The sequence below is a fragment of the Microcaecilia unicolor genome, chromosome 1, assembly GCF_901765095.1.
Source record: "Microcaecilia unicolor chromosome 1, aMicUni1.1, whole genome shotgun sequence".
Lineage (NCBI taxonomy): Eukaryota > Metazoa > Chordata > Amphibia > Gymnophiona > Siphonopidae > Microcaecilia > Microcaecilia unicolor.
The window spans coordinates 383614171-383639329 of NC_044031.1; the positions used below are offsets into that span (position 1 = coordinate 383614171).

Here is a 25159-nt window from a genome sequence, read left to right on the forward strand (position 1 = left end):
TCACACCTCTACCACCTGCTGGGAGACTGAGAAATATCAACTTTGGGAGGGACTGCACAGCTAACTTATAGGCTTCACCAGAATTCAGTAGTTCTCAGTCTCCACCCACCTGCTGGTAGGAGTGCATAACCCATCCATCTAGGTCGGTCTGGAGGGATGCTAAGGAAGTGCTTGTTGTCACATTTTTAGCTCTCCCGCTGTGCTGGCAAAAGAGCCAGTGGAAACAGCACAGAATGATGGGAGCAAAGCCACAAGTCCCAGTCACTCTACGGAAGACAGAAAAAGAGAGGGGCTGGAGATGATGGTGTCACTGGGGACTGGAGAAGGAATTCACGTGAATAAACCTATAAAGCCCCTCCCCCCAAAAAAAAATGGGGGAGGGGGAACTGATAAACCTTGTTTTCCTGACTTTGGGAAAGCACTGAATTGCCTGAAAAATAAACATCTAAAATTCCAAATGATAAAATAACTAGAATTAGAAACTCTGTGTATACGTTACCAAACGATGTTGGCTATTGGTGGTTTGCAGTTCTTCAGTATTTCTAGAGTGGTTAATTGTCAGATAGTTCCTAGTCAGTATTAATGGTTTATACCTGGGGAGTTTGATGACAGTCCCTGTCTGAATAAATGACCTGGAAATAAAATGAGCAGAAAGGAAGCAGAGCAATGCCTGTGGCAACCATTGCATGAGGCAGGAAACCAAACCTGGGATTGTCACTCACCGCAGGTACTGGCTTCACACTGGCACTGGCGGGTTTTGACTCCTGCAGCACAATGTCTTTAGCAAAAATTAAACAAAGAACAAAGACAGACAGTAAGAAAGGAGACCTATTCACAAAATCTTTAGAATTTATTTTGATTTCAAGAGCTGTGTAGGCAAAATTAATAAACAAAACAAAAAACAATTCTTGGATAAAAGGTCCGTCTGATCCCTTTATACCAGAGGTAATTGAATGCAGCAGCCTTCCCCCACCCCCATCCCATACCCCAAAGCCAAATTCTGCACTGTAGCAAGCTTCTTTCCACCTGCCCTCATTCAGGCTGCTCCTACCCGCCCTACGGCCACAGGGTGCTGACTAGTATATCCAAAAGTTTTTAAAAAACAAAACAAAAACAAAGAAAAAAAACCCCCAAAGCTGCTGGGTAGCCAGAGCCATGACTGCAGAGATCTTCTCTGTGGAAAAAGTGGAATTGCTTGACTGCAGTACAGTTTTCTGTATATAGTTGATCATGCAGCCACACATTCCCTCTCAGCTGCCTCTCACCAATCAAAGCACAACAAAGAGAGGGTACAAAGTACAGAACAAGGTCCAATATGGCAAAAGAAAGCACCAGGAGCCTTCAGAATCAGGACAAAGTTCCTTTAATCATACAACTTGGAAAACAATCTTGAAGACATGACCCGACAAGGGCAGTGTTTCGGCGCACAGCGTCTGCATCAGGGGTCACTAAGGTATACAGTTTTTCATCTCTACACATGTGCAGAGGAGCAAGCCTCGCTACTGCACACTCTAACAGTACAACACTTGTGACCCCTGATGCAGGCGTTGTGTCACCGCATCTCAAAAAAGATATAAAGAAATTGGAGAAGGTGCAGAGAAGGGAGACGAAAATGATAAAAGGGATGGAACGACTTCCCTATGAGGAAAGGCTAAGAAGATTAGGGCTCTTCAGCTTGGAGAAAAGGCGGCTGAGGGGTGATATGATAGAGGTCTACAAGATAATGAGCGGAGTAGAGCGGACAGATGTGAAGCATTTGTTTACACTTTCAAACAATAATAGAACCAGGGGACACAAGATGAAGCTAGAATATGGTAGATTTAAAACAAATAGGAGAAAGTTTTTCTTTACTCAGCGTGTAGTTGGACTCTGGAACTCATTGCCGGAGAACGTAGTGACAGCAGCTGGCCTTACAGAGTTTAAGGGGGCTTTGGACAGATTCCTGAAGGAAAAGTCCATTGAACATTATTAAAAAAAAAAATTTTTTTTTTTGGGGGGGGGGGGGGGGGGGTTTGCTGGGTTCTTGAAACCTGGATTGGCCGCTGTCGGAGACAGGATGCTGGGCTTGATAGACCCTTGGTCTTTTCCCAGTATGGCGGTGCTTATGTGCTTATGAGTCATTTCTTGAAGATTGTTTTCCAAGTTGTGTGATTAAAGGAACTTTCTGAAGGCTCCTAGTGCTTTTTTTCCTCATCAATCAAAGCACATACCAGCAATACGAGGCAGAGAGGCACAAGGACAGCTGCACCAGTGTGAAAAAATCCCTGTACACGTGTGGCAAGGCCTTCAAGGTTTTTTGAGCTCCAGAGAGCAGATTTACAGTATCCATGCCAATTAAACCACCAATTATGTAGTTCCATAGTCAGCTGTCTAAAGAGAACCTCCACTACAGATAAGCAACTCTGCTTTCATGCACTCGTTACTCAATAAAATAGGAGAAATCTGCAGTCACTAGGTGGTGGACAGAAGTGAATCTGTTTCTATACTGTATATTGGGCAAGTCTATACACCTTAGTAGAAATAAACTACAGACCATTCTAGAGGGTTCACAAATACTGTTCCCTCTAAGCCAAGGGTTCTCAATCCAGTCCTTGGGACACACCCTGCCAGTTAGGTTTTCGGGATACCCACAATGAAGATGTATGAGATAGATTTGTATACAATGGAGCCAGTGAATGCAAATCTATCTTGTGTATATTTATTTTTTTATTACATTTGTACCCCATGCTTTCCCACACACAGCAGGCTCAATGCGGCTTACATAGTAACAATATAAAGAATTACAAAGTCGTAAAAAGAATATACAATTTGTAGTAAATGTAATATTAATGGGGTTAACGGATAAGTAAATTGAACATATTCATTGTGGATATCTTGAAAACCTGACTGGGTGCGTGTGTCCCGAGTACTGGGTTGAGAACCCCTGCTCTAAGCTGAGCGGGAGTCCACCAAGTACATTGCTGCCAGTTGGGGGTTGTGTTTTCAATTACTAGGAACAGGCAGGTTCTCTGCACAGCTTACCTGTCCTTCATTATTGAAAATGTGATAGTGAAACAGCACCCCCCCCCCCACACACTCCACTGGCAGGACTATAGGTGGAGGACTTCTGCTCAGAGCTTTTCAACCCAGTCCTCAAAGCACACCTAAGCCAGTCCGGGTTTTCAGCATAATACTGATATCCTGAAAACCCCGACTGGCTGGAAGTGCCCCGAGGACTGGGTTGAAAACCTCTGAGGGAACAGTGCTCACAAACTCAGGATGTCTGTATTTTAGTGCACTTTACACTCAAACTATGATGAGATCTGAATCTAAATCCTGATGAGAGAAAGAAAATTCATACAAAACAAAAAAAGGTACTGGACCAATATTCAAAAAAGGGAAATTATTTTTGCAGCAGCTAAATGTGTAAGTCCCCTTTATGTAAATTTCCAGCAGCTGAAAAATATTCCCTCTAAATACTGTACTTCCTGGACAGTACTGGGGCGGAGCAAAGGTGCTCCACTTTGCAATACAAGCTGTCCTAAATTAAACTGCTCAACTCTACGTACAGCAGTTGAATATCACGGGTATACATATAGCTGCTGGTGGCAAGTGCTCTCACATATAAATTCAGCGCTGCCATGTCTCCATATGGGTGGTGATGAACACACATCTTTTTTTTTATGCTACAGCTGGATTTTAAAAAAAAAATTACTACAGGGTTTAAATATTGACCAGAATATATCTTGATTATTTATTCAATGATAAGGATCGCTATGTAAAAAAGTAGCTGAACTTCTCATTCAGTAACTGGTGGAAGATCCTTTAGCAGCAAGAATTTTTCTAGACAGACATATACCATAAGGGTTGACCAGTCTCATATCACTCTTGAGAAATTCCGGCCCATTCTTCCATAAGAACAGTTTCAATTCTTTGACATGTGAGGGTTTCCTTGAGTGAACAGCTTGCTTCAACTCAAGCCACACATCTATAGAGCTTAGGTCAGGACTAACGTGGTCAGTCCAAAACATGACATTTCTTCTTTACCCATTCTGTAGTAGATTTACTTGAATATTTAGGGTCATTGTCTTGCTGTATAGATGGATTATTCTCTAGAATTTTCCCTGATATAAAGCAGAATTTATGGTTCTATCAATAATGAGAAGTCATCCAGGTCCTGCAGCAGCAGAGCAGTCCCACACGATACTCAACAGTTGGGGTGAGGTTCTTACTTTGGAAGAGAGTGGTGGTTTTTGCTAAACTAAATGTCTGCTATTGTGTCCAAAAAACATGCTCTTTGGTGAACTTGAAGCGGGCAGCAATGATCCACTTCAAGAGCAGAAGTTTCTTCCTACCTATTCTCTCATGAACCCCATTCCCATTCCGTTTTTTCTTGATGGTTGACATGAGAATCCCCAAATCACCTGTAGTGAGAGATGTCTGCAGATCATTAGATGTTAGTCTGGGATTCTTTGGGACTTTGTAGATTATTTTCTAGTTTGTTCTTAGGGTGATCTCGACAGCACAACTGCTCCTGGGTAGACCAATTTTTCTATTTGTGGACTATTTGTCCAAGAGTGGATGGATGAAGCTTCCACTGTTTAGAAATGGCCTTGTAACCCTGTCCAGATAAAAGGAGTATACATATTGGGATTACTACTACTACTACTATTAAACATTTCTATAGAGCTACTAGACTTATGGATTAGTTAAATTATTGCTGTTGAATGAGCTGCCACAAGTTGCTGAATGAAAAGTTCCCAAACTTCGCACAAGGATACATGTTGAATCAATATTGTATTTTGTCTATATAGAAGGGTTCTCTCTCTCTCAGCAAGGTTTAAATTAGGCTCTTATCATATTTTACGTATAATCTGTGCTAAAATACAGACTATCTGGGTGGGGGGGGGGGGGGGGGGGAGGGGTTCATAAATTCTCTTAGCATGGTATCTTAATTAATAAATGCACACAACTAGCTTTCAAAGTCCTCCATGTGCTTTCTTGCAGCTCCTCCAACAGCCTCAACTGTACAGAGCCCCAAGTCTCATTTCCAGGTCACGAGATCCACCACCTACCAGTGGGGAAAGAGTCCAAAGCGTCCAGGGAGCCTCCGCTGTTCTCAAAGCTGTCCAGTGTATCCAGCCGGGACTCGGGATACTGCAGCAGGTCCAGACTATTCAGCGAGACCCCTGCTGATGCTCCTGGAGGGTCAAAAGTATCCAACATGGAAAGCTTCCCAAAAGAGGCAGGAGGCAGTGAGGAGGAGACTGGGATGTTACCCTTCACCACAGGGGGCAACAGTGGAGTTCCCCCTGGGAACACTGGTATCAACTGGGGCATCTCACTGGGCAAGTTGGTAGGGATAGTACTATGAAGCATAGACTTTGGTAAGAAGGAAAAGAAAAATATAAATACATGTTAAGGCTAAGAGGATAGACAAACAGGCATGCACATTATTAAAGGCGTGGAGGGGGGGACGGACATGCCGCTGTACAGATTAGGCCCTCAGGCAGAACGCTGAAGCTAGTTAACATGTTCAGTTCAGTAACCTAGAACTGCTAGTCACCAAATCTTAGTCAAGCTCTTTCCCCTCCACTCAATTCTTGTAGCAGCTCAGGAGTGGATTCTGAGGGGACAACAGTAAAAACTTCTATGGTACATTTGCATAAATTAGAATGTGTTTCCTATTAGTTGATGTGCACTAAACATGCTAATTTAACATGAAAATATTTTGTATAAATAGTAAGTTTATCATATTTTTGGGACTTCTATATAACTTTTCTTGCCCTTTTTTTGTTACTTCCTACAGCCATCTTCTCTCTTACCCCACCACCACACTATAACATGTTTTCTGCCTATCTCTACTCCCTCCCCTTCCTCCAGGTACTGACTTCTCCCATTCCCCTCCTCTGTGCATCTTCTCTTTTTGCCTTCTCCCTCCATCAAGGCTTCCTCACCCCTCAAAAACCTGGTGACAGGAGAATAACCAATGGGACACTAATACCAGGGTACAAATAATATCACAATAACAGGACGATCAAATTGGAGGAGGGGTGGCACTATATATAAAAGAGGGAATTAAGTCAAACAGAATAAAATTTCTGTAAGAAACAGAATACAATGTGAAATCTTTATGGATAGAATTCTGTGAGTGAAGGGAAAGAGAAGAGTGGTAAGTAGAGAACGGCACGGGGATGGGGACCTGAAGTAACCATGGGGATGGGGATGGGGACAGAGCCAGTGAAGACGGGGACAAACTTTGTCCCCATGTCACTTTCTACTTTGAAGCCTGTTAATGAACTGGACTGTTACTTATGTTTGATTGATGCAGACTATGATATTTTTATTTTTTGGAAAAACAAGCGAACATGGGGGAATCCTGTAAATCCCACTACCAGTACATCTTCTAAGAAGACATCTTCTATTGCAGGAGGGACTGTGGAAGACAGGAGAGCTAGACTGAATCCTGAGATTGTTGATGACTTCTTATTCATCCACAGATTAAAAAATTATAACAGTGCTTCATAGGGCATATTTCTCCCCTCTAGGGCATACAGACCTCTCCTTTTCGCCATCTATACTTCCTCCCTTGGTACCCTGATCTCATCCCACGGTTTTCAGTATCACCTTTACGCTGATGACTCCCAGATCTACCTCTCCACACCAGAAATCTCGGCAGAAATCCAGGCCAAGGTATCTTCCTGCCTGTCTGACACTGCTGCCTTAATGTCTCACCACCACCTGAAGTTTAATATGTCCAAAACTGAGCTCCTTATCTTCCCACCTAAACCAACCTCTCCCCTTCCCCCATTCTCTATTTCTGTGGACAACACGCTCATTCTTCCTGTCTCATCTGCTCTTAACCTTGGGGTCATCTTCGACTCCTCCCTCTCCTTCTCTGCACATATTCAACAGATTGCTAAAACTTGTCGTTTCTTCCTCTATATCGCCAAAATTCGCCCTTTCCTTTCCGAGCATGCTACCAGAACCCTCATCCACACTCTCATCACCTCTCACTTAGACTACTGCAACTTGCTTCTCACAGGTCTTCCATTCAGCCATCTCTCTCCTCTTAAATCTGTTCAAAACTCTGCTGCACCACTAATATTTCGCCAAAGTCGCTATGCTCATATCAGCCCTCTCCTGAAGCCACTTCACTGGCTCCCTATCTGTTTCCGTATACAATTCAAGCTCCTCTTATTGACCTATAAGTGCATTCACTCCGCAGCCCCTCACTACCTCTCCACCCTCATCTCTCCCTACACTCCTTCCCAGGAACTCAGTTCACTAGGTAAATCTCTCTTAACTGCACCCTTCTCCTCCATCGCTAACTCCAGACTCCGTTCCTTTTATCTTGCCGCACCTTATGCCTGGAATAGACTTCCTGAGCTGTTACGTCAAGCTCCATCCCTGGCCGCCTTCAAATCCAGGCTAAAGGCCTATCTGTTTGATGCTGCTTTTGACTCCTAACTTGTCACTTGTTCGTAACCTGTATCTTGTCTTCCTCTCTTCAATAGTCCCTTATCCCTATGTGTCCTATCTGTCTGTCCTACCCTTATCCCTTATTTGTCCTGTCTGTCTGTCTTGATTTAGATTATAAGCTCTTTTGAGCAGGAACTGTCTTTTCTTCATGTTCAATTGTGAAGTGCTGCGTACGACTGGTAGCGCTATAGAAATGATTTGTAGTAGAATGGGTGGTATTTTGTACCCCTGGACATTTTAACAGGGTGGATTAGGATTCCTTGGAGTAGTAGAAGTCAGCTATTGTTGGGGTTGGAAGGGTAGAGGGTGGTGGGAGGGTTTATTATAGCTGCTGATTGTTATTATTGTTTTCTATTTGTAATTTATACACTACAGTTGCACAGCATATTGTTCCTTTTCATACTTTAATAAAAAGATTTAAATATAAAATCACTAGTAAAAAAGGCCCGTTTCCGAAACCAATGAAACGGGCGCTAGCATGTGGTTTTTTTTGTGTGTGTGTGTATGTGTCACAGAGTTATTTTGTGTGTGTGTGTGAGGGTGCGGTGTGTGTGCAGGTTGTTGATGTGTGTCTTTTTTTGTTTTGTTTTTTGCTTGGGGGTTGGGGGATGTGCTGTGCTGTGCTGGCAAAGTGGGTTGGATTGGTGTGTGGCTTTGAGGGTGTGTTTCTGTTGTATTGTGTGTGTGTGGTTTTGTCTGTCAAGGAGGTTTGTGGAGGGGGGGTCTTTCTGTTGGTGAAATGTAAATGTGGTTGTAGGGGGGGTCAGCCTTTATTGAGTGTTGTTTTTTTTCCCATGTTTTTTTTTTTGTGTTGTGCTGAGGCAGCAGTGTTGTTTTAGATGGGCGGAAGGTTGAGGAGCACGTTCTTTGTCTGTCGGTATTTTTTGGCCGTTTCAGGGCTGCTGTAGGGGAATGCTGGAAGAGAAATGTGCTGTTGGAAGCAGCGCCATCTTTTTTCTTTGGGCTGGGGTTCTGGGCATCCTGGAGGTGGGTGACGGCTTGCCTGAGGACGGGGATGGTTGTTTTAAGTTGGCGGAAGGAGAGGAGAGAGGACTTGTGTCTTCGGGCTCCTCTAAGCCAATTATATTGGGAATATTGCTCTTTATGTGCTTATAGCTTATACTAATTGATATTCTGCGAGTCCTTCTCTGTAAGGATAGTACCATATAAGAGGAGCTTTGAATAAGATACAAGATACAGGGTCATTTTAAGTATGGGTAAGATAGAGGGGACGTACTCAGAACCACGCTGCACGGCTGTTTAATTATTTATTTTCCCTTCTTTCATTTTCAAAAGTGTGGATCATTAATAACAAAATAAAATAGTACCTGGTTGGATTATAATATTCAAATATTGAAGACTGTTAACTAAATCGTTGTATAATTGTATCAAGACTCGAAATATGTGAAATGAAGAGCTTGTATGACAATGTTTATTTTGCTGTAATCTCAATAAAATCGTTTAAACATAAGTTGGCGGAAGGGAGAAGAGCACAGTCTCGGGCCGTCGGGGGGTGATTCGGTATGTTTGGTCCATTTCAGGCCGGCTGCAGGGGAATGCTGGAACATTTATGCGCTGCAGGAATCAGCGCCGTCTTTTTCCGGGTGCTCGGGGAATCCCCGAGGTGGGAGACAGCTTGCCTGAGGCTGGGGATGGTTGGGCACGTCCTTGTCCGCTTCGGCAAAAGGGGAAGAGGAAGGGGGTGGGGAGTTACCTGCAGCCGCCTGAGAAACCATGTATTCTTTGTTTGTTTTGTATTATTAGTTTGCATTTCTGTTGAAGAAAGAGTGGATGCCTTTCAAATGATGGAGGTGGTAAGTCGGTGTGCGGTTGTTTCATTAGTTTGGCAGCCAGTCTGCAGCGATTCCTAGGCAGGGAAGGAGTAGGGAAACACGCTCCGCGTGTTTCCCTACTCCTCCCCCTTCCTTGGTCGCTGTTTGCTGCTGCTGGCTGGGTCGCGGGTAATTCTTCCAGCTGGGCCGCAGCTTGTCCTGTTCGCCCACGTCCCAGATGGTGACGGGCACGTTGTTTTCCGGCTCCTCTGACTCCATGTCAAGCAATCCCAAATATAGTCTGTGCTATAGGCCCTCTGGCACTCTTCAGTACTGGCATTAGGCATTTAAAATTTTCCCCCCCCCCCTCCCCTGGTCTATTTTTGCACATACCCACAGCAGGAATATTCTTCTCTCGTTCCAGCGGTGGTTCTGTGCTCTCCGTGCTGCACAGATAATGAGCCATTCTGCTGGGGAATGCTCCTCCCTTATTGTCACGTAGTTTCCTCTGATTGGTCCGTCTTACGTTGCCTAGTGTTGCCTGGGAACGGTGTTGTGATGGTCCTTTGTGTTTCAGAATGTTGAGGGTGTTTTTTCTGATTGGTCCGTCATGCAAGGGCAGGGCAGAGAGACATGGTCAGTGTTCTGGCTTCACCACCATGAATCAGTGTTGCCAGGTGGGCGGTTTTACCGCCCAATTGGGCGGTTTTCCGCGACCCGCCGCGGGAAATTTTTGCCCGCGGCGGGTTGCGGTTTTTTGGGCGGTTTTTAGGGCTTCCGGGCGGCTTTTTGGGCGGCTTTTTGATTTTTTTCGGCCGCGGGGGGCGGGGTTAGTGACGTTTTTGGGCGGGGTTAGTGACGTGGGAGGCGGGGCCGATGACGTGGGAGGCGGGGCCGATGACGGGGAGGCGGGCCCGATGACGTGGGAGGCGGGGCCGGTGACGGCGGGGGCGGGGCCAGTGACGCGGGGGTGGGGGTGTCAGGGGCGGGGTTTTGTGTTTGGGCGGGTTTTGGGCTGGTTTCTGGCCTGGATTGGGCTGGAAAAAAAATTTCTACCTGGCAACCCTGCCATGAATCCTTCAGTGAGTGACTGAGTGACTTCAGAACGTTGAGGGTGAGTTTTATTATAGTAGATAAGTGTTCGAGGCTTCTGCAGATGAAAACAGAGCCTAGGGGGACGGGGCGGGAACGAGGACAGAACCTGCGGGGACGGGATGGGGATGGAGACAGGGTCCGCGGGGATAGGGTGGGGACAAATTTTATCCCTGTGTCATTCTCCAGTGGTAAGGTTATACTACTGTCCACTAGGCCAGAACAGATGGACAGACAGATGAAATGTTAAGAGAAATTAGGAAAGCAAAATTTGTCAACATTATAATAACGGGCAATTTCACTCACCTTGGTACTGACAGGATAAATGTCACATCAGGAAACACTAGGGAGGTAAGGTTCCCAGCTGAAATAAATGATTGTTTCATAGAGCAACTGATTCAGGAATCAACAAGATGGGGAGCTATTTTAGATCCAGTCCTTGGTGAAATACAGGCCTCGGTAAGAGAGATGTAACAATTTTGGGGCCACTTTATTGAACACTTTATTGAAGTAAATTGTTGAGATAGTTGCCAGGACTGCGCCCTGAAGCACCACAGGCGAAATATGGCCCATGTCGGCTAAAGTCCTGATGAAGAAACAATATTGGAGATAAATTGATTGAATTTTATTTATAAGTAAAAATAAATTTTTGTCATGAACTATATGAGGAAAAGCATTTTTGAAGACGGGATAAATGACAAGTTAAGTGAATCACGAGGCTGTGTACCTCATGTGAAAAGAGTCACTACCAAGGTCCCGTCTGACTAATGTTGAAAGTGCTGGCATTTAGGAGTAGTCATTTTGAGCACTGGATTATTGAATGAGTTGTCATGGTATCTGGACAGAAGTGACCCTTAAGGTAATATAAGCACCTGAATGTGACGTTTGCCTTTTTGGGTTTAGCATTTGTAGTTAACGTGGAGGGGCATAATCGAACGGCGCCGGTTAAATAGATGGCTGGCCATCTTCGGGGCAGGCTCCGCAAGGGGGCGGAGCCAACCATATTTTCGAAATACGGTTGGGGCCAGCTAAATTGATCGCCGGGTGTAGAGGCTTCGTTTTTCAGCCATAATGGAAACCGTGCCCGGCCATCTCAAACCCGGCGAAATGCAAGGCATTTGGTCGTGGGAGGAGCCAGCATTTGTAGTGCACTGGCCCCCCTCACATGCCAGGACATCAACTGGGCACCCTAGGGGGCACTTCTAGAAATAAAAAAATAAATAAATGAAAGTAGCTCCCAGGTGCATAGCTCCCTTACCTTGAGTACTGAGCCCCCCAAAACCCACTCCCCCCAACTGTACACCACTACCACAGCCCTTAGGGATGAAGGGGGCACCTACATGTGGGTACAGTGGGTTTGGGGGGGGGGGGGTTGGAGGGCTCCCATTTACCACCACAAGTGGAACAGGTAGGAGGGGGGAATGGGCCTGGGTCCACCTGCCTGAAGTGCACTGCACTCACTAAAAACTGCTCCAGGGACCTGCATACTGCTGTCAGGGAGCTGGGTATGACATGTCAGGCTGGCAAAAAAGTTTTTTTTTGTTGTTTTTTTTTTTTTTTTTGGGTGGGAGGGGGGTTGGTGACCACTGGGGGAAGTAAGGGGAGGTGATCCCTGATTCCCTCCGGTGGTCATTTGGTCAGTTGGGGCTCCTTTTTCAAGTTTGGTCGTGAAAAAAAAGGGACCAAGTAAAGCCGGCGAAATGCTCGTCAAGCCTGGCTTTTTTTTTCCAATACCAGGCAAAGCCGGCCATCTCATGAGCACGCCCCCGTCCCACCTTCACTACCCTACAGACACGCCCCCTTGAGATTTCGCCGGCTCCGCGACGGAAAGCAGTTGAACCCGATCGGCTTTCGATTATACCGATTTGGCCGGTTTCAGGAGATCGCCGACCATCTCCCGATTTGTGTCGGAAGATGGCCGGGGATCTCTTTCAAAAATGAGCTGGATAATAACCTCTACCCCCCCACAACACAGTTATTCCCCCCACATTATTTCTTCTTTAGTATTTCTTTTTTTTAATTCCTTTGTATGGAGTATTTTTGCTTTTGTTCTTTGTTTCTTTGGATCAATTCAATTCAGATTTTTGTTCCCATGCCTTCTTCATGAGGGGAGATATGATAGAGGTCTATAAAATAATGAGTGAAGTGGAACGAGTAGAAGTGAATCGCTTGTTTACTCTTTCAAAAATACTAGGACTAGGGGGCACGCAATGAAGCTACAAAGTAGTAATTTTAAAACAAATCAGAGAAAATATTTCTTCACTCAACATGTAATTAAATTCTGGAATTTGATGCCAGAGAATGTTGTAAAAGCAGTTAGCTTAGCGGAGTTTAAAAAAAGGTTTGGATAACCTGCGTGTGTCTGGTAGCGCTATACAAACGCTAATAATAATAACTTCCTAAAAAAAGTCTATAAACCATTATTAACATGGTCTTGGGGAAAATCCACTGCTTATTTCTAGGATAAGCATCATAAAATATATTCTACTGTTTTGGGATCTTGCCAGGTACTTGTGACCTGTGTTGGCCACTGTTGGAAACAGGATACTGGGTTTTATGGAACTTCGGTCTGTCCCATTGTGGCAAACGCTTATGTTCTTAAGGTGGTGTAACACTGATTATTCCGAGTCTAAAGAATTAGTCATATTAGGCCACTGATTGAATTGTCATTTTTACTGGACTTCGGATGACATTTTTACCTTTTTTGGTCTTATTTTTATTGTTGTTTTATCATGAATAAAGCCATTGGATAGCTGCTACTAGTTCTTTTCTCCTCTGCCTGTTTGCAATTGGACCTGCCTCGCCTATCTTGTATGAATATTTTTTTTTTTAGCTAATAAAAGACACCTCTCAGCATCTACGACACAGTATCAGTGCTTTTGGATGAGCTGGAGTACAAAATCAGTACAGAGTTATCCAAAAGTAAGCGTCTTCCCCACAGGAGACAATGTTATTAGATGCCAAAAGTTTAGTTTAATTTTCTTATAAACATATTTCCAAGTAGTTGTACATGAAGAGAAGCATTTCTAACTGGTTGAGGTTCTCAATGATGTATAACCCTGAGGCAAGGCCTAGATAAAAGTGAGGAAGGAGGTCTAGAGCAGCCTAGCTCCATTTCTTACCAGCTGTGATGCGTCAGTGATGGAATCCAAAATGGAGTCTAGCTCTTCTCCAATAATGTCACCATCTGGGAATTCTTCCACGCTCTCCGGAACAGGCAGACGGTCTGAGATGGACAGGGTGGTGGGAACTGGAGGAGAAAGGCTTTTTGTTTCGAGGGTGGAGGGGACAGACACATCGCTAACTGGGATGGAGGTAGCGAGGGGGGCAGGGATGCACTGCAGCTCCACAGAAAAATCTACAACAAAATACACACCAATGTGGAACACCACTTTTTATTACACAGATTCCTCCAAAATACACCAGGATAATACTGCTCACACCAGTTCTCAAGTGTCCCTATGTCAGTCGAGTTTTCAGGACAATCCTAATGAATATGAATACAACGGAAGTGTGCATTCATTCTTATTAGGAATATCCGACATGACCCAGAGAATGCCAGCAATGTATACACTAATCAATTTATTAAAAAACATGAGCTTTAAGGGAAATGGACTCTGATCCTCTAAAGCTCATGTTTCAAATACTGGTTAGTCTATAAAGTGCCACCATCCTGGGTATCAATTTTGATAATCCAGACTAATACAGCTAGCTTATTAGAAAAGATGCACAAATACTGTGCAAAGCTTACCCTGAAGGAGCTGACTTCCTTTTTTAATAAGTAAAATTTATTTTCCTGAATATTCTTCCCCGTCTTTTGACTTCAGTACCCCCATGCCCTTGCTGCTCAATCTGCCGCCTGAATTCCCCTGTCACAAAGAAATGCCTTGGTTGCCAGGGTTATGGAAGTGGAGGTGATATAGACAACAGAAACCACCCCCTGCAGGACTTAAGGCTCAATTTTCTCTTTAACCTTCCTCCCTACCTACCTCAGCTCTTAATGAACCCTTCTAGCGACAGAGAGCACCAAATGTCCTCTCCTAAGGTGGTATCCTTCTCAGAGGCTGTAAAAAGAAGGCTTGTTCTCTCAAGTCTAGGCAAATTACAACCAACAGCACTTTCCCCATGTGACAGTGCACTGCATTATTACCACCAAACTTTGTGAAAAGAGGAAGTGCTGTATTTCCCCAGTGCCACCACTGTATACAACATACAAGGATACTGCATCATTTTCCAAACTTGCCGAGTACGAGCTCAATAAAGAGGGGAGTAGAAAACACAGCCAGATAGTAAAATCATCCATCTGCTACCACATCAGCTCTCACTGGAGTGGAGTAGCCACCTAACGGATAGGGCAACGGGCTGAAAACAAGGTTCAACTCCTGCTGCAGCAACCTGTGATTTTGAACAAATCACTTTAACCCTGCACTGCCTCAGCTACAAACTTATACTGAGTCCTCCGGGGACAGAAATATACCTACTGTGACTGGATACTCTGCTTAGATAACTTTTGGGCTTGCATGCAGTATATAAGAAATAAAATAAATAAATAGTACCAAGGTGCACACTTCTGGATACAGCCACAGCCAGGGCCTGTGTTACAGAGAACGCACAAAAGGTAACAAGCTGCTTTTGAAATGACTGATTACTACTACTACTACTATTTAGCATTTCTATAGCGCTACAAGGCGTACGCAGCGCTGCACAAACATAGAAGAAAGACAGTCCCTGCTCAAAGAGCTTACAATCTAATAGACAAAAAATAAATAAAGTAAGCAAATCAAATCAATTAATGTGAACGGGAAGGAAGAGAGGAGGGTAGGTGGAGGCGAGTGGTTACAAGACAAAAGCAATGCCGAAACGTATCTCAGTGCCTCCTGCTCTCTCAATTCCTCTGCCTCAGCCGCTGTGTAACCTTTTCTTCTACGGGAATAACACAAGCAGCTGTCTCGGACTACACTTATCCTAGACACCAACCCCCTGCTAGAGGTGGCTGGCTCTCCCACTTCTTACAACAGTGCAGGGATGCACAGGCCAGATACAAAAGGTGTCATAGACAGCTTTTATAGTAGTGGTAAAAAGGCATTTTTACTAACGCTTAGTGCATGCTGATGTCCATTAGCGTACACTAAGCTTTAGTAAAAGGGTCTCAAAGTGACCAGCTTTATTGTTAAAAGCAAGGCTAAAAAAAAAAAATTTGCTGTAATTTCAAGGGTTTGAAGTGATTTATTGCCTCTCTTTCTCTCACCAATCTTTATTTTAAAAAATAGATTAACATTAATATGAATACTACTGCTAATAAAATGTATAAGATGACATGGTCTTACCTGTCTCTATGTCATTGATGGAACCCAGCCCATTCGAAGAGGTCTGCAACACAAACAAGAGTCACATCTCTGGCACACAGCACATTTGCCATCTGCGCTTCTACAACCCTCATTTGCCCACTGGATATCAAAGCACTTAATGAACATAAACCAAGGGACAGAAGGGTGAACGCAGCCATCTCTGGTGTGCAGGCAAGGCTGCCATTCCATGCACACCAGTGTATTACATGGGATGTTATGGAGGGGAAGAGGAGCAAGAGAAAAAGATGAAAGTCTCAGCATAGAGAGTAAGAGAAAACCTTAGGTCAATGCTTACCGACATTTTTGTGCCTATGACCCCATGATTATGGTCAAATAAAATTGTGTGACCTCCTGAAGGTGCAGAATAATGATGTACCTCTGCAAAGTCCACCTAGGTCATGACTCCAAAAGCAGGTTTTGTGTCCCTATTTGGGGTTCTAGCTCATAGTTTGGGAAGCTCTGCCTTAGGGGATGTCATGGAGAAACTGGGTTCAATACCTGACTCAGGTCTTCTGTTCCCTGGGTTGGGTGGGGCCAGAGATGCTGCAGAGAGACAGCTTTCACAGCCTCTGAATGAGGGAAGGAGTCATTTGTCATTGTATAATAGTGTCATTGTATAATAGTGGCACCTAGTGGCTAGATTTAGAACCAGCTGCAGGGTTCCTGGTGTGACACGTCCCCTTCCAGCTGAGGACTGTCACTGCAACGACTGGACTAAAATGAGTTTTAAGGGGGGGAAACAAAATCTCAGATAGCTGTGATATACAAAAGAATACACATATAGCACTGGACTCTGGCCCTGGTTCTGATTTTGCTGGGAACCTAGAGGAAGAGGAGGAGGAAGGTTGGAAATCACACCAACAAGTTGATGCTCAGATCCTTCAAGTCAGTTGCCTGCTCAAGAACAGAGAGAAAGTGAAATAAAACAATAAGAGACATAGAAACAGTATAGCATACCTGATTTCTTAAACTTGTTGATGTCCCATTACTGAGCAGCCCAAATGCCCCCAATTCCTGCAAAGTAAAGAAAAGGAAAAACCATGTGAAAAGCAAGCAGTCTCCTGTGACAGAAGGCCACCTCAGCTCCTGGGCAAACAGCATCCTTCTGCACCATGTATCTGAGACACCCAAAAAAAATTAAGTCTATAAAGCCTATCCCCTAGTCACTAACATCTCACCAATTCCTGTCTCTTGGGCAGGACTAGTCACAGCTCCAAATACTGTAAAACTGAAGTCACCCACACTGGCTTCAATTCCAAACACAACACACAGAACAAGAATACATTTTCAACACTACACTAAAGAAGGGGAAAAGAAATTCATGAAAATGAATGGAGCTAGGTACAAAAAAATATATTTGTTTTTGATTATAAACCACCTTAATTTTGAAAGGCAATATATCACGATTAGGGATAAACATATATTTAATAACTGACATTGAAATGGTTCATCCCAATGTTGAACCCCATTCAAGGAAAGAAGCAAATTTGATTTCAAGGAGTACACAGTGGCACTTGGAAAAAGGGTTTTTCTCAGAAATTACTGGAACACATTCACTTTCAATGATTCACATGATACACAGCAAGGGAGCAAAACGCTGCAAACACCATGGGTGTTCCAGGAATTTTAGAATTAAAAAAAAAAAAAAAACACACGGGCCATTGCACACACTTTAATGTAAGTTTTGACTAATTGAACCCAATTTAACTCAAATTTTCTGTTCATCAAAATCCATTCTTTAAGGCAAGGCCTCTGCTCCAGTACTCAATGCTTGAGAAATACCAGCAGGGCACTGGGTTTGGTTTTCCAGCCCTAGCTGTGTGTGCTGCTGAAGGCATGCCCCCCACTGGAGGGGGAGGAAGAGAAGTACATAAATACGTAAGTATTGCCATACTGGGACAGACCGAAGGTCCATCAAGCCCAGTACCCCGTTTCTAATAGTGGTCAATCCAGGTCACAAGTACCTGACAAGATCTCAAAAAAGTACAATACATTTTATGCTGCTTATTCTAGAAATAAGCAGTGGATTCTCCCCAAGTCCATTTTAATAATGACTTATGGACTTTTCCTTTAGGAAGCCATCCAAACCTTTAAACTCTGCTAACAGCTTTTACTACGTTCTCTGGCAATGAATTCCAGAGTTTAATTACACATTGAGTGAAGAAATATTTTCTCAGATTAGTTTTAAAATTTACTACTTTGTAGCTTCATTGCGTGCCCCCAGGCCCTAATATTTTTGGAAAGAGTAAACAAGGGATTCACGTCTACCTGTTCCAGTCCATTCATTATTTTACAGACCTCTATCATATTTCCCCTCAGTCGTCTTTTCTCCAAGCTGAAGAGCCCTAGCTGCTTTAGCCTTTCCTCCATAGGGAAGTTATCCTATCCCCTTTATCATTTTCGTTGCCCTTCTCTGTACCTTTTCTAATTCCACTATATCTTTTTTGAGATGTGGTGACCAGAATTGAACACAATATTTGAGCTGCGGTCACACTATGGAGCGATACAAAGGCATTATTATGTCCTCATTTTTGTTTTCCATTCCTTTCCTAATAATACCTAACATTCTATTTGCTTTCTTAGCTGCTGCCGCACACTGACCAGAGGGTTCCAGCATATCATCAACAATGACACCTAGATTCCTTTCCTGGTCGGTGACTCCTAATGTGGAACTTTGCATTACATAGCTATAATTCGGGTTCCTCTTTCCCACATGCATCACTTTGCACTTGCTCACATTAAACGTCATCTACCATTTGGATTCCCAGTCTTGTAAGGTAATATTTCACGGTCCTCTTGCGATTTAACAACTTTAATAACTTTGTATTTTGAGCAAATTTAATTATCTCATCAATTACTCCCATCTCTAGATCATTTATAAATATGTTAAAAAGCAGCGGTCCCTGCACAGACCTCTGGGGAACCCCACTATCTACCCTTCTCCATTAAGAATACTGACCATTTAACCCTATCACTATCCTTTTCCCCTTTACACATAGAATTTCAATCCATAGGAATTCCAAGATGTGTTTATTTCCTGCAGAATTTTCAAGGCCCTCCTTAACATACAAAGCTACCCCTCCACCAATTCGATCCACCCTGTCACTACAATATAATTTGTAACCTGGTATGACAGTGAGCCACTGGTCATCCTCCTTCCACCAGGTCTCAGAGATGCCTGTTATATCTAAGTTTTCATTTAGTGCTATATATTCTAACTCTCATTGTTGGGAGATCGTACAGAATGCTGGAAGCTGGGCGCCAGCCAAACCACCTGGCGAGTGGAACATCATTCCCGGGCTCATTCCTGATCTGGATATTGATCCAGTTACAAAGACAAATAAGGTCATCCAACGAAGAGGGAATATCCCAGCACACCTGCTCACCGTAGTTGCCTTAGAAGGAATGTGGAATCCGCACCCTTAGTTACACATTGGAAAACAGAAGGTCATTCTATTCAAGACCTAAAAATTTTTTGTCTTTAAGATTCTAAAAGAAAATTGGCGCAGAAAAACAACAGACAATATGCTATTACGAGAGGAACAATGATTGATTTTTCAGTTACAAACCTTAACACCGCTAGGTTTGAACGCAGACATTGACTTTAGTCCATTCCTGTGACTTCAATCAAACCACAAAGATGTACCTTTTTTGAAATTTAGGAGCACTAAAATCTACACATTTCTGCTCTAAATCCTCATTTATGCATATATGTCCCCAGAAAAGCTATAAGACTATTCAGTAGTTGAAATTCCTTTTTTAGATATCAATTAAGCATAAAATAATCTTTGTTGCACATCATGGTTAATATTTGTTGCTAATATCCCTGTGATTTTAACACGTTTATCATTTATGATTTATTATTATATTCTTATTTCTTTATTTTATTTTTCAGTCTTTTTTATTCATTCATTGTTCATTTATTTTCTATTCTCATAGTTATTTTTAATGATTTTTACTTTTGCATAATATTGATTGTGATTTTTATTTTTGTTATTTTTGGTTTTCATATATATTTTTATCCCTTCATGTATACCCCCCCTTTTTTTTATATATTTGATATTATTGGCAAACATACCCATTTCATTTTATTCTACACTAGATTACCGTGTTATCCTCATATAAGGTATCACAAAGAGGATTTTTCTTAAATATGATGAAAACCTTGTAAAGAATCAAACATATTTAGGCAAATTTTCTTATTATTGACTTTTACAAAATGTTTTATAAAACAATATCCACAAAAAATAGGTTTCAGTACATTATGCATTTTAGTAAAAATATAATTATGAAACATGGCTCATCATTATTATAATAATTTTTCTATTTATTATTAATTTCTCATTTTTTTCAATTCTGTTTATTATTTTTCATTTCATTTTTTCAGTATGAAGCACTTTATATACCATGATGTTTTTAAAAGAAATTTTTAGCAAACCAAAATAAGTAGGTAAAAAGACATTCTTAGAAAGCATGGCAAATAACAAATATAAGCTTTATTTTTTATTTTTCAATTTCTTATTTTTTGTTTTGTAATTTTACCTCATATGAGAAACTTATGCATTTATTTCTAGTAATGTAATCAGATAATTCAATGTTCATTTTGAATGTTTTAATTCATGCATTTGATCTATATTGCAACATATTTTTTGCTTAGTACTTTAATGTGCACGTCATCTAGTCTCATACTGGACTAGGCAGTCAAATCATTCTGCGCATGCCTGGTATTTTTGGCACGAGTTTCACCTATTTAAACAACGGACAGTCTTATCTACACTCTTTTGTTTGCACTCCTTGCTGACGTTGCTACTGCAAGCTCTGGAAGTACCTTTCTCCGACTGATTTGGTGAGTACATCAGCACCTTTTAGAACACCGGAGCAATATTGTCACAGAAATAAGTATAAATCTTCCACCTTCACAGTCCAGCTTGTTTTTTAAAAACTTGATAACTTCATAATTTTTTTCTCATCAGTGGGCAGTATCGCTCGATGGGGTTTACAGCAGTACAGAGGAGACACCTGTTTTTATTACTATTTATTTTTTCATCTTTCCTTTTTTTACTGTTTGCACCCATATAAATTTTGCATTGAGCCGTTTATAGTATCAAACGCGCATAATGCTACGATGTTCATACTATGGCTTTTAATGTTCCTAGATGTTTGCTGTAGCTTACAAATTGCGATACTGTGCCTCTTAATTTGTGAACGTGAACATGATATATATGTAAAGAATGGAGGAACTTAATTATTTATCGCTATTCAGACTAGTAGTAAAATATAATAGATCCTTCCAAGAAACGTTGAAATATCTTTATATCCAGAGACAAGATCCTTTGTTGTGTTGGTTTTCTCGATATACTGATTTTTGTTGTTGTGCTGCAAGGTCCGTCTCTGTTTAAATACACCAGGGATGATCGTCCATAGAAACGTTGAAATATCTTTATATCCAGAGAAAAGATCCTTTGTTGTGCTAGTTTTTTTTTTTGATATACTGATTTTTGTTGTGCTGCCAGAGGTCCGTCTCTGTTCAAACACAGCAGGGATGGTTGTCCATTTTTTTAATATATTATTTATTTTTCACCAATAGTAGTAACATTTAGTTATCCGTTTTCCTTTTCACATTTTAGTTTTATTTTGTATTTTTCAGTTTTATTTTTTAATTTTTATTTTTTCTATTTACTCAATATTTGATTTTATTATATTTTTTTATTTTTTTACTCTTCATTTTTAATTCCACAATTATATTTTCATATTACATAAACAAGTTTTTATACATATCCGCATATATATATATATATCTTTTTACTTACTCATTAGGTACATACACATTTTTATTCCACCTTCTTTTTTCTTCTGCACATTCAAAAGTGTCATCCATTTCTCTATGCTGTTCTCTTTGTAGGATTGTTGAATTCCCATCATTTTATCACAAAAGAAAATTTGTTTTTTTTTCTCTTAAACATTTTGGAACATCATAAGGTCAGTCGTATTTAGTCTAGAGCACATTTATATAAATAATAATAATATAAAAATTTTGTTTTAAACATGTGATCTTAAAAGGGTTTATATACAGCCGTTTTAAAGTAATCAAAGGTTTTTACATGTGTTTACATGTTATGATATGTTTGATTTTAAATGTTACAATATCAATATAAGTAACATGTTTTTGAAATGCATAATTATGATTTCACTTTGCTTTTATGATTTATTGTACAAAATATTTTATATTTTAATCTTCTCTTTGATATATATGGTGTTACTTATGATTCAGGTTTTTATATTTTTTTTTCACACATGATGTTTCTTTATATATTATTCCTTTATATGATTGTTGTATGTCTTTTGTTTGTTTTTTTAGACTCCTGAGGCAGGTGCACAAGCGCCGTAACACGGCTGCCGTGTCGAGTCATCTGATGACCATTAATAAAGACTTTGTAACCATATACGTCTCCCTGGGTTATTGAAAGAGCCAGACCATCCTACTCCTTTTTTGCTGCAACAACCAAAATGCACCCATGATCAGAGTGCAAAGTTTTAGTGGGAACGCAGCAAGCCATCTTTTCTTCAAATGTTTCAAACCAAACCGTGCAAGCATGACCAAGCAATGTGAGGCCAAGAACTTGACAGACACACCCGTAGAAATACTGGCAACTAATGAAGGGAAGTCAACACTGGAGCTGCTTACATCCATCTATCCCCACACTCGTTAAAAGCCTAGTTGCTCTCTGTTGCACCAGCTAAAGCCCACCCTGAATCATAAAAGGCACTGCAATAGTTCTTCGCCCCCTAAGCTGTACCGTTCCCTCAGGTTTTTGTAGCCCAAATGCATGACCCTACATATTGTAGCATTAAATCTTAGCTGCTAAATTCTGAACCATTCTTCAAGCCTTGCTAGGTCCATCCTCATGTTATCCACCTCATCAGAGATGTCTATGCTATTGTAGATTTTGTATCATCCGCAAAGAGGCAAACCATACCAGACAGCCTTTCAGCAATATCACTTACACAAATGGTAAAAAGAACTGACCCAAGAACCAAAACTTTGTCACACTTCTGGTAGCATCCCTTTTCTCAGAGTGACCTCTATTCTCCTACTATTGTTTTGTTGCCCTATCAGTTTCCCGATGTTTCTTTCCATTGTTCTATTCCCTTAACGATACTTTGACTTTATCTTCGCATAACTCCTCACAATGTAATCCATAACCGAGTTGTAACAAATTGTATTTTCATCATTCACAATGTATTGTAAGCCACACTGAACCCGCAAATAGGTGGGAAAATGTGGGATACAAATGCAATAAATAAATAAATGTGAAAATACTAAAGCTTGCATTCATGGAACTAAGATCAACCCTGCAAACTTAGGGAAGGAAATTCTATTTTTTTTCCACATTTTTTATTTATGTATATACTATCAGAACAAAGCCAAACAGTAACATGTAGCTAATACAACCTATTCAACTTATCAAACAATTCCAATCCTCCCCCCATCCAATTCCCTTGATGTATACCTTGCAAAGTCCATGCCTGCTGAGTAATGCAACTGCAAGATACTGAACTGCACATTAACCCCCCCCCCCCCCCCCCGTTTACAAAGCCACGCTAGTGGCTGCCGGTGCGCTAATGCTGTTGTCAGCATTGCTGCACGGCTTTGTAAACAGGGGGATAATATTACTACAACTGAAATTAATCAACCATTTCTGTAAGGCTCCCAGATTTGAAAAAAACCAAATAATAAGTTGCTGCACGTGGCAGTCAGCTTAGACATCAGATATATACAGTCTGCTTCCTCAATTACAGCAGTAAGGGGAGGTGTGTTCTTTTGCTTCCAGGCCGCTGCCAGAGCTAGTAAGGAATTATCTTTCTAGTCTGGGTCAGCAAAACACCTTCATGCCTTGATTTTAGCTAACCATCAAATTATCCCAACTGACTCTACCACACATCTTGTTCCCATCATATATCTGCTCTTGGTCCCTCAGCTATATCATAAACCGTATTGTAGAAAATCTTTAGCATCATATCTATGTTAGTTGAATGTTCTAATGCTTATTAGGTGTATCATTAGTATTATATCTCTGATATCTGAATTCCAGAACTGTTAAATGCACATATTTTTGATACTGTTTCACGGTAGTTCTATTATTAGGTTTCAATTTACTGTTTTCAAGTTTACCTCATTTATTGCATTTGTTTATTCTTGGTTATGTTACTATTATTATGCTGTTAACAAAATTGTTATATCTTAAACTGTACCTGCTATACACCGACTTGGGTGGACCTCTTTATAAAGGCGGTTAATAAATCCCAATAAATAAATAAAATTGTTTTTAAAACCCCATCACCTGGTCCTCCTAAAATAATCTAGACTCTTTCTTTCATGTCATAAGTTGATTTTCCAGTTCATTTTGGAATAAACAAAAATGCTGACTGGTATCCAGTTGTGAGAAATTTCTGATTGCAGCGAAGTCAGTGTGGGTTTCAACAACAGTGTGAGTTTCAATATCCCCTGGGAAGGGGGGTTCAGCATGTGGAGTATGTCCAAGGAGACTCTGGATAAAGATTGAACCAACATCCAAGAGGTTTGAGAATGATCACGACAACTTCGTAATCCTGTGGACACTGTTATGAAGCTTGAAACTACAATGCTGTGTGAAACAAAATGTCGTGGTCTTTTGCAGGCAACATGTTATACGTCTTATAGAAATCCACACGAGATTCTAGTCAGGTTTTTGTTTTTAAATTCAAATTGTATTAAATGTGGTTTTCTAAGAAATATTATAATAAATGTAGTGGAATTAATATTATAATTGTACAATGATAGTTTGGAGTATAACAATTTGCCTCCTCGGTATGCAAATCACTCTCATGAATATTCACTGTGGATATCATGAAAACCTAACTGGCTGGGGTTCCTCCAGGACCAGGTTTGGGAACCACTGCCTTACTGCCTGCTTCCATTAGGTAGGCAAGTCTTACAAAGAGCCTATGTGATTGAGTGAGCCTGAGCTCCATCTTATGGTACAGCAGCTTCCCATGATGCACTCTGGCCAGACAGTAGGCAACCCAGAGACCAACAACAGCTTCTTCCTCCTTCCTGAGGTCTCCAAGCACCATTTCAGCAGTACTGCCACAGCACAAGGACAAGCAGAAGATGAAGCTCACTGTGATTAGCCTGCTTCATCACCATCACTTGTCCTCTGAGTTGTCACTGTGCCATCAAACCGATCTACCCCCAAATACACCAGCTTCATACAACAAAGCACTGAGCCGAAAAAGCCCTTACCCTGTCATCGACGACATGAATCCCTTTAGCAGCCAATGCAACATGCTTGCAAGGACACGTACCTGGGCTCTCTTGTAAGCTTTGCGCACTTTTAACCCCAGCTTCTGGGCCAACTCCTTTCCCAGGTTAATGACACTTTCATCCTGGGAAAGAGAAAAGCTCAGTGAGTTTCTCCCTCTTCAGCAGAGGTTCTCCCCTTCATC

General features: G+C 41.6%; 1 protein-coding gene across 5 annotated transcripts in view; it reads right to left on the bottom strand.

The window, feature by feature from the left end:
• The window catches only part of ZC3H7B (zinc finger CCCH-type containing 7B), a 187356-nt gene that overhangs the window by 104338 nt on the left and 57859 nt on the right, over window positions 1-25159 (bottom strand). For 4 of the 5 annotated variants that reach the window (XM_030210471.1, XM_030210479.1, XM_030210456.1 and 1 more), the window contains 6 exons: window positions 25019-25099; window positions 16631-16687; window positions 15653-15695; window positions 13448-13683; window positions 5055-5361; window positions 723-778 (listed from right to left, as the gene is read on the bottom strand). In XM_030210471.1, the coding sequence (XP_030066331.1) occupies window positions 723-778; window positions 5055-5361; window positions 13448-13683; window positions 15653-15695; window positions 16631-16687; window positions 25019-25099 (780 nt within the window). The remainder of the gene's footprint in view (window positions 1-722; window positions 779-5054; window positions 5362-13447; window positions 13684-15652; window positions 15696-16630; window positions 16688-25018; window positions 25100-25159) is intronic. The other variant, XM_030210487.1, reaches the window with a different exon arrangement.